Below are 10,086 nucleotides of genomic sequence, written 5' to 3' on the forward strand. Positions count from 1 at the left end.
ACCCTAGTGCACTGATTGTCTAAAGTGATTTCAGGTGTGCACCTGTACGAGGCAGCAGGGCTGGTGGCAGTCTGCAAGCTGGAGGGAGGAAGGAGTCTTTTCTTTTCCCTTTGCTCTTTGTCCAGCAGTCACCAGCAGCAGTGGCCCAGGCTGGCTTTTCTTTTCCCAGTGGGCAGCAGTGTGAACACACTGGCCTGGAAATGACTACTAGGTAATGTTTGTTCACATTAGCATCACATGCACAAAGATTTGGTCAACAGTATTCTAAGACTCTTTATGAATTCTACCGCTTTACATTCCAGTATTGCATTGTTAATTAAGTTCAAGGTATTCCTTTACTCAGGTGTACCCACCGAGTGATTTTTTTTACATAGGCCAAGGACATACGTGCCAAACAATCACATATTCCATAATTTCAGTGGCTGCTTTGTGTCTTTACCTTGATAAAATCCATACACTCTAATGTTCTGATTATATGGCAGCACTGCTGATTTCAGAATATCTTCTGGCAAAGTGTTGCGGTTCATTCGGAGCCTGACCCGGAAGAAGCCACTGGAGCCAGAGGGAGAGGTGTCCAACTTCTGTCGATGCCTGACCACCTTGGACCTGGTGGGTCTAGGTGTTGGCAGCACACTAGGAGCTGGTGTCTATGTGCTGTCAGGAGAAGTGGCCAGGGAAGTGGCCGGCCCCAGCATTATCATCTCTTTCCTGGTCGCAGCGGTGGCTTCAGTCTTTGCAGGGTTGTGCTATGCTGAGTTTGGAGCCCGTGTTCCTAAGACTGGTTCAGCTTACCTTTATAGCTATGTGACTGTAGGAGAGGTGTGGGCGTTTGTGACTGGCTGGAACCTGCTGCTGTCCTATGTCATTGGTAAGTTAAGAAAGTTTAAGAAAATTCAAATGCAATGCATTGGTTAATTAAATAATAGAATTTTAGATCTCTGAAAAACAGCTGCTTTTAAATGTAAAATGAATTAAGTCTGCCCAACATATCCTGCACAGTTTTTTCCCCTTATCTCAGAAACCACCCTGAGAATATCTCTGCCAATGTCTATGATAGTCCTGTGGCCCAGTATGTGGTCATTACTGGACAAAGCATATGCTTAATGGTGGGGGCTGCATGGATTTTATTAGTTTATTAGTGGGAACTTGGAAAATGCTTGTGTTGGCACAGGATTTGTTTTGTGATCTTTCAAATTAGTATTGCTAGTTAAAGCTGCTCTAATCAATATTTTTGTATTGACAATGGATTGCATGACTGTGAAAGGGCTCACTTGTAATGACAGACAGAAAATTAGCATCCAAATCTGCAGTTTGCTCTATGGAGCATTTCAGCATCTTTCAGCACATTGCTTTCGTTCTACAGCCCACAACCTCAGTGTATGGTTTGTTTTCATTCTCCTATTATACCAGTCAACCCTCTCTCTAGTCTCCAGAATCAGGCTCTGATCCACTGTACACTACCTGCCCAGCACTAAATAGCACACAGTTAGCAACTAGCTGGTGGTGAACATAGTGGAGCATAAGGGGTATTTTTCTCCAGAGTTGTCACAGACTAAAATAGAGGTAAAAAGAGTGTGAATATTGGACTTGGATTTATTAGGTGATCAGAAACATGACTTGAAATGAATGTTAATATTGCTCCATGTCTGCTGGATTTCGTCAATAAATTTGATTCTGTTTGCTAACATGTTGCTTTATTAACTTTATAATATATCAATTTAGTTTTTACAGCTTGTTGCACTCCCCCCAAGTGGCAAAACAATAAATGCAGGTTTAAACACGGCATGTGCTTTGTGTTTTAATGTCACAGACCTGTAAACTTCCATTTAGGCAAACTCAGTGCAAAAGAACCCTCTGTTGGAGGATTTTGATTGTTAAACTGTTAATTTTATGAGGGCACCATGGTTTCAAATGTTAAAAGAAAAATTATTTATAACCTCCTATATATTAAAATGTATTTTTGTACTTTTTTTCTTCTTATCAGGAACATCAAGTGTAGCGAAAGCTTGGACAGGGACATTTGATGACCTGATAGACAATGTTATTGCTGAAACTCTGGGAAAAGAAACACCCATGGACTCACCTGGCTTGGCTCCATACCCAGACTTCTTTGCTGCTGGGCTGATAATGTTGCTCGCTGGTAATATCTGCAATTTAATGTTGAAGTTATGATGTAACAAAGATGAAAGATATTCTGCAAGCTGAAATTCATTTAGAGTGTTTCACTTTTTACTTTCCTTTCACTTTAGGGATACTTGCATATGGTGTGAAAGAGTCTGCGGTCCTGAATACTGTTTTTACTGCAGTAAATGTAGCTGTGTTGCTTTTTATCATCATCTCTGGCTTCATTAAAGGAGACATCCACAACTGGCGCATTAGTGAGGAGACCATCCTGAATGCAACACGACAAATGGAGTAAGATTATTATTCCTTTTACATTTGTGATGATTTTGGATTCAAATTATGATAATTCACCTATGTGCTTAAAGGGTCAGTTCAGCTAAATTACAAAAAAACATTCACTTGCCCCCAGTGCCATCTGTCAGGTCTTGGTGGTTGGTGGTTATTCCCATGTCATGATGATGATGATGATGAAAATAATAATATTAAGTCTGGTATGGCCCATTGTTTTGCCACAGTTTGTCAGACCTGTGTGTAATACATGAATGGATCCAAGCAGATCCGCTGTCAGCTTTGATCACACAGTGCATCATAGTCATGGCAGGAGAAAAACTGTCCACAGGTCTCTTTCAGACCACTTCTGACTCCTCAGATGCCTTTCCACAGGTCTTTTATAGTCAAAAATGTTAGATCTCTTGTATCTAGTCATGTAAATATCTTGGTTATGTGGATCCTGGCTTTGAGATATTTACTGCCCCTTTTAAAATGGGTTTTATCTAAAAGTCATAATAAAATAACAAATGGAAAGATGAATGATAATGATAAAAATGATGTTTTTTTTGTACAGAAACCTGACATTGGCACAAAATGAAACTGTTAACTTGGGTGTTGGTGGCTTCTTCCCCTTTGGCTTTGATGGCACTTTGGCGGGAGCTGCAACCTGTTTCTATGCTTTTGTTGGATTTGACTGCATTGCCACAACAGGTACTCTTGAGTAGGTAAAGTATGAGTAGAATGTATTTCAAGAAATACTTCAAGAGCTGGATCGTCAGTTGTTGGACCTGCATCAGGAAGTCTAATGCTAGTCAACCTGCTCTTTCAGGGGAGGAGGTGCAGAACCCCCAGAAAGCTATACCTCTTGGGATCGTCACATCCCTGCTCATCTGCTTCTTGGCCTACTTTGGTGTTTCAGCTGCGCTGACACTTCTGATGCCCTATTATCTGCTTGACACCCACAGTCCTCTACCTGTAGCCTTTGAATACATTGGTTGGGAGCCTGCAAAGTATGCTGTGGCTGTGGGATCCCTTTGTGCTCTCTCAACAAGGTACAGATGTGTTGTCAGTTACATTAATGGGGCATTCTGGAGAGGGGAGTGCCAGTAGTGGCAGATCAATCGCTCTGCCAGGGTTACTGAGGGATGGAGGGGTGGGCAGCAAAATTAAGGTGGGTTAAAGTTTGTTTAAGCTGTGTTTTTGGCAGTCCCAAAAGGCAGTAAGAGGTAATGGCTTGAAAACTGCACACTTGAAAATACAGGTGACAAAGGCTGAATCTAAATGTCCAGACTTCCCCTCACTTGCAGACTCACAGACATGGCGTGTAACATAGCATGCATATGTTGCAGTGAATTTGCAAGTGTAGAGTACTGTAAAAATCCACAATATATCAAGCCTGCAAAGAGCCTCAAGCACACTTCTGTGGCCTTCCGGAAAGTCCACATGGGGTGCAGATCTTTGCTCGGAAGATTGCCAATAATTCATAGCAATAGAGTTGCAAAGTGGGAGGGGATGCTGGTTCCAGAAGTGTTAATCCGCATTCTGGATTACCATTTCAAAATTTTCTTTTAAACAATGTCCTCAATGTTACTGAACATAGAAACTTTGGATTCTCCCGGATAATGTAACAATCCTGTTGGTTTATATTATGACCACCAGTTTTAATTATTTCAATTTCATTTCTGAGAAATCACGTTTTGTCTGTGATTTTTGGCATGGTGGACAGCTGAGAATATTACAATACCCATGAGCCCCGGTTACCGTTGCTATGGAGAAGCCATGGACGTGAATCAGAGCAATAATGAATTCCAAAGGCTTTATCACTGAAGTTCTAAACAAAACGCAGCGCCATATTTGCTGAATTCACTCAAAAGTGATCTAGAAATGAAAAGTGAACTGATTCACTCTGTAGGTTGTAAAATATGTTTTCTCAACACTGCAATCTTTAGCTTCTGCCTGCCGTTGACAGAATTTTAAGCTTGGTGATTGGCTGTTTCTTGCTGAAATGCACCCTGGGAGTCAACTTCTACCCTCAAATTTTTATGTACACAGTTTTGTACCTTTGACTTTATACAAAAGAACCAGATATTTTCTAACACAGTTGTTCATCCTTTGCGCTGATGATATAACTGGGAGAGTTTCATGCTGATCCAAGCTGTAAAGAGTTCAAACTGTGAGTAACCTAACATCGTCATCATCGAAAAATGAATGGGATTTTTACTTCCGGAACCAGGGGTGCCTAAAATATCTCCTTCCACATGGCAACTGTATAAGCATTTGACAATATTAAGGAAAAACGTAGTAGTAGAGTAGAATAACCAGTATATACGCTACACTCCAAATGTACCACATTTATTTTGGAAGACATCTCTTTAACATTGGGTGTCTAGATTACTGATGCAGAGAGGTTTGATATTGATATTGCACTCATAACAGAATATGTGACCTGATAATTTGGACTTTTTTGTTATAATCTGTGTAAAACAGGCAAAGTCTGATTTTCATCCAACTAAGAAAAATACTCTGATCACCTACGTTGTGGGAGGAAAGATTTACTTACATTGTCTACAGCATTTTTAATATACCATGAAAATCAGCAGACCCTGCACAGAGTTGCATAAATTGCTCATCTCATACTGTCATGAATTGGCTCAGAGTCAGTGACAAAAAAGGGAATACACATGAATAAAGTTTTTAAGAATGACATTTATTGTCAACTTAAGATCAAATAATATAATAATGTTAGTCAGCTAGGTAAGTTAATGAATGCAGTGTGCAGATGAGTGTAGTGTATGCGTGAAGAACACAAAACCCTAACCCAACTGGCTGGTGGAAGACTGGGAGGAAGAGAAGAGAGATGTTATAAATGAAGCCACTTCCACAGGGTGAGGTCCAGTTCATTCAGGTGTTGGCAGTTTCCTAATGTAATCTTCGACTCTGCCTATTGGCTCCTGAGCCAGGAAGCCAAACTAGTCAACACAAGCAGCAGTCAGAGATTGTTTAACACTTGGACATGGTATGTAAAGATCAAAGTCCACAAGTGTTCAGTCATTGTTTGGATTCAGCCATAGAAAGCTCCCGTTTACTGGCACAGCAGGTTTGTGATGGTCAATGCAAACAACTCAAATTATAATGAGAAAGGGGTGATAGTTTTAAAGTCATACATGTTAGAAATAAATTGTTGAAAATGTGTGACTGTTAACTATGTAGTACTGAAATGTGGAGTTGGAGCGCTACACTGTTATTCACCATTTCTGTGTTCAGGATTTTTTGGGTGGGCGTGAAATGGTGGCTCGATGATGTAGAGGAGTTACTTGCATGACCCCTCCTCCACTATATAAACACTAGAGTGCATGTACTCATAGTTACTATTTTTACACTGAGTAGTTTTACAAACTTTCATCGCGGACAACTGGGATTCACTTCGTATAATTTGTAGCTACTGGTGAATGGGGCCATTTTCGGTCAATTTTAGTGCTGAAGGAGTTATTTTAAACACAGCGCAAGCGTCCGTTGACGGGTGGAGCTGCCTGCAGCTTTGGCTTCAGCGCCAGCTGTGTAGCTGGGAGCACTTCACCAATAAGCATGGCGTGAGAGGCAATTGCTCCAAGGGTGACGGCCACAGTGAAACTGCCAACGATGTTTCAGCAGAGAAGTGAGTAAAGTTAAGTGCACAAAACACCATTGGAAAAAATGATAACAAAATAATTGGTGATGGATCGTTTGTTAACTAGTCATTTAATTTACACTTTTGCTGAAACAAGTCCACATTTACCTACAAAATATGAGCCGAATTAAGCAGTAGCTCCTAACGTTACTTTATTTTAAAAATATAATCCATGTTACTTGCCTTACACCCACAAACAAGGCCTATTTTAAATTGTGTATTTTTATACGGGAGTTTGGTATGCGTGTTGTTATCTCAGACTGTTCAATTGGGCTTTCAAAGGCTGTTCAAATTCTTTCAGCGGACACGCCCTCAGCATTTCAGAGCAGCGAATACTGCTTATTTTTCCATGATTTTGAAAACTAATTTTATAAAGCTGGCGATTTTTTTTTTCTTTCTTTTTTTAATCATTCAAATTTGGCTTGGTAATTAATTACACATTGTGCTTTGGTGTGACAAACTCAGAACAAATATTTATTATTGCTTTACATGGACATTAATATTCTTGAGTTATTTGGATGGGCTGGTCTGGACTGTCTTTGTTATAGTGGAGAAATCATGCATCTAAATCTTGCCTTGCCTCTCCAAGGCAAATTGTTTGACTCAAATGAAGATCCATTTGTTCATTGATGAAATTGAATGTCTAACTTTGGTGTTGTTGGCATGCTCTTAGTTCAACTAAAGTGGACTTTCCAAAATAATCCAGGTTATTTTTTTTCTACAGTCTTCTTGGAGTGATGTTTCCAATGCCAAGAGTGCTCTTTGCTATGGCAAGAGACGGCCTGCTCTTTAAGCCCCTTCGCTACATGAGCTCTAGGCAAAGTCCTGTCTTCGCCACATTGTCTTCAGGAGCTGTGGCCGGTAAGCCAATTGCAGTAATACTTGGAATAATGTGTGATAGGGTCACAGATTTAGATTTTGGATAACCATCTGGTTAGTGATTATGTATTTAAAAAAAGACCAGTACCCCTGGGAATTACACTCATATTGGGAAATCATGCACCACAAGATTTACATCTAGTGTAAATATTCAGTGCCACTGCAGGAAGTAGTGTGTCCTTTATGTAACGAGTTGGAAAAATAAGGGTGTCAGTGGTGCCATTTTGTTAATGAACATAGATTTAACAAAATTGATATCACTGTTTGTTCAATAACATACAATTGAATGTCTTTGCAGCATTCATGGTCCTGTTATTTGACTTAAAGGCACTGGTTGACATGAGTTCAATTGGGACCATCTTTGCCTACACTCTTGTTGCAGTGTGCATTCTCATATTAAGGTATGTACACTGTTTAACCAAATGTAAACACAACCTCCTCTTTCTGTCCATATTGTCTGAGATCTCTTCCTAATGCTCTTCCAGTGGAAGTGATGGGGGACAAATGCTACATTCCTCGCTCTATCATCTCTCCATTGTGCATTCCATTATTAAAACATGAATAACTAGAAACTATTCCATAGAAAGGTTGTTGTAATTCCAGTTTGTGTCCAAATTTCCCAAAAGCACATTGGGAAAGCCAAACAGAAAAGAAAAACCAATGGAATCGACAAAATGCATGAATATTAACTGTTTTGTTTTGCATCATCATTAATTAGTTTTAATAGAGCTCAATTTTATCACAGAAGTCCTACCTCTGCTATTGTAGAAGCATGATGTTTTTTTTTTCTTCCCAGATACAAAGAAGACAGTGGTTTTGTCCATAGTTCAGAACCATTTACAGTAATGGGACTGTTGAGGCCTCCTTCAAGACCTACCCAGCGCACCTCTGAAAATGTCAACATAGTCACCATCATTATTTGTAAGTAATCCTTCATTGCTGCTGTGTCACCTATGAACCGCCATGGCTTGGTTGTCTCCAACTGGCACTTCCTGTGGCCACCCATACTCGTTTCCCATCACAGCCACTTTTCAGAGATCCAGAAACATAAATGCACAAAACGTTTTTGCTATTAGAGATGTGGGCACCAAACAAAGTTCCAAATATTAAAAGATTTACCTGACTGCTCTGATTTCTCCCCAGTGTTCCTGGTTATCGTTTTAAGCTTGGTGTTGTCCGAGGCTTTGCATTCCCTCCAGAGGCGAGAGTTGTGGAGTGTGCTGCTCGTCTTTGTCCTTGTGCTGACACTGGTCTTCGCTGTTGTTATCATCTGGAGACAGCCACAGAGCACAACTAAAGCTGCTTTCATGGTAAACTTGGAGGGGTGATGATGGTGGGCACTCAGCTCTAAATGTAGGATTTCATGCATCTCGAGGATTTGCGCCTTTACAGCTCCAATAGGAATATCCTGTTTGGTGGGTCAGTTAGTGGGCCTTGGCATGGGGCTGTTGCAGGGCACAGAAAGTTTACGGAGCAGAAGTGATGTACCCAATGAAGAGAGGCCAACCAAGGTTCAACCAACACTTAACGACTGCTGTTTAAAGTAAACAATTTTTGTTTAATTTTTTTTTTAAATCATATTTTTAAAAGTTTTGAGACCGACTTTCTCTACAAACTTTTCTAAAAAAAAAAAAAGTGTATGTGTATATATGTATATATAACCCCTTGTTAATGGTATTTTTTTTTTTACCTTTGGACAGAGCCAGGTTAGCAGTTTCCCCTATCTCCAGTCATATGCTAAGCTAACCGGCTGCTGGCAGTAGCTTCATATTTAGTGTACAGACATGAGAGTGGTATTAAACTTGTGCAAAGAAACTGAATAAGCGCATTTTCTAAAATGTTTAACTGTTGCTTTAACATACACAATCAGTCATGAGTTCTGTTTTTGTAGGTTCCCTGTCTACCTGTAGTCCCTGTTTTAAGTGTCTTCATGAATACCTATCTGATGGTTCAGTTGGGAGGAGAAACTTGGATCAGCTATGCTGTTTGGATGGCAGTGGGTAAGGACAAACTGGTTTCCACTGCCCTAAATAACCAGCCTAGTGTGGAATGTTTTTATTCATGTTTATTAGTCATGTCTATGCATAATTTGTAGATGGAGGGCTCTAAATAAACAAAGATATCATTATAAATCATAATTACATTACTTCACATCTCTTTCCATAGGCCTGATCATCTACTTCGGCTATGGGGTTCGTCACAGTGTCCAAAAACAAAGGCTGCGGGAGGCTCGCACCCAGCTAAATATCGCCAATGTAAACAGTAATGTTGTGGATTCTGCTGCTTGAGATTGTATCTTGAATTGTGTGACATACTGCTGTCCACTTTCATGGATCAAGCAAAATATAGGTTAAGCTGATCAAGGAATCACCTTGAAATCTTTTTAGTATTTTATACAAGATTCAGCCAGAGTTGAAATGACCTGAAGTACTTGAAGTATCCCTTGGTGCATGTTTTTATGTGAACAAATGCTTAGTTAAAATTATGCAAAAGAGTATGTGTTGTACCTAAAAATGTATATTATATAATGTTTATTATATAATGCTGTGTTACTTATAAATATCCTGTCGTTTTATCCATTATGGCTTGATCATTCATTCAAGACTATGTAGTCATGGATAGTGCTCTGAAATGTCAATCTTAGACAATGACAAAAGTTTTAAATGTTCAATAAGTTAATTTAAACATGTAAGAAAAATTGTAATAAATTTGTAAAAAGTCACTTGAGTGTATAATAGTTGAAGTGTTTTTTTCCCCGTTATCCGTTTGTGCTTTCTCTAATTTCTCATTGGAAAGTATTGTATGTATTAGGAAATATGACTCCAAGCACATTTCATCACTGTTCATTCACTATTGTGACCTTCTTCAAGGATCAATTCACCCCAATTACAAAAAAGAAAAAATCTGCTCAACAGCTATAGTCTAGATTGCCAGGAAATGTGGTACAGATATACAGTCCATGACTTTGGTGATCCCTGATTTATACTCTAGCATCATCTGCAGGTCAAAGTTTTCACATATCCCGTGAAATATCCTAACATCTAATTGATGGATTGGCACAAGATTTTGTACAGATATTGATTGCCAGATATGAATCCTAATGACTTTGACGCTCTGACGTTTTCTTTTTTCTTCTCCATGAAGTT

At 39.5% G+C, this 10,086-nt stretch overlaps 1 protein-coding gene across 2 annotated transcripts; it reads left to right on the forward strand.

Moving 5' to 3' along the window:
- Positions 1 to 9,662, forward strand: LOC137196624 (cationic amino acid transporter 2-like). 2 transcript variants are annotated; one of them, XM_067609358.1, is made up of 12 exons: positions 4 to 211; positions 483 to 868; positions 1,985 to 2,140; positions 2,250 to 2,415; positions 2,969 to 3,105; positions 3,224 to 3,446; positions 6,786 to 6,922; positions 7,239 to 7,341; positions 7,737 to 7,861; positions 8,084 to 8,250; positions 8,832 to 8,940; positions 9,107 to 9,662. In XM_067609358.1, exons 1-12 carry the CDS (start codon positions 201 to 203, stop codon positions 9,226 to 9,228), a joined length of 1,842 nt encoding a protein of 613 aa, XP_067465459.1. In that variant the 5' UTR covers positions 4 to 200; the 3' UTR covers positions 9,229 to 9,662. The 2 variants fall into 2 exon arrangements, with proteins under 2 accessions (XP_067465461.1, XP_067465459.1); XM_067609360.1 differs by lacking the exons at positions 2,969 to 3,105; positions 3,224 to 3,446 and having other exon boundaries at positions 1 to 211.
- The last annotated feature ends 424 nt before the right edge of the window (positions 9,663 to 10,086 follow it).

Source organism: Thunnus thynnus, chromosome 14, assembly GCF_963924715.1.
Source record: "Thunnus thynnus chromosome 14, fThuThy2.1, whole genome shotgun sequence".
In the NCBI taxonomy this organism is placed as follows: domain Eukaryota; kingdom Metazoa; phylum Chordata; class Actinopteri; order Scombriformes; family Scombridae; genus Thunnus; species Thunnus thynnus.

Coding starts and splice junctions, on each gene's coding strand:
- LOC137196624 (XM_067609358.1), top strand. Junction 6,923..7,238: donor GTCTTCAGGAGCTGTGGCCG/GTAAGCCAATTG, acceptor ATGTCTTTGCAG/CATTCATGGTCCTGTTATTT. Junction 7,342..7,736: donor GTGTGCATTCTCATATTAAG/GTATGTACACTG, acceptor TTTTCTTCCCAG/ATACAAAGAAGACAGTGGTT.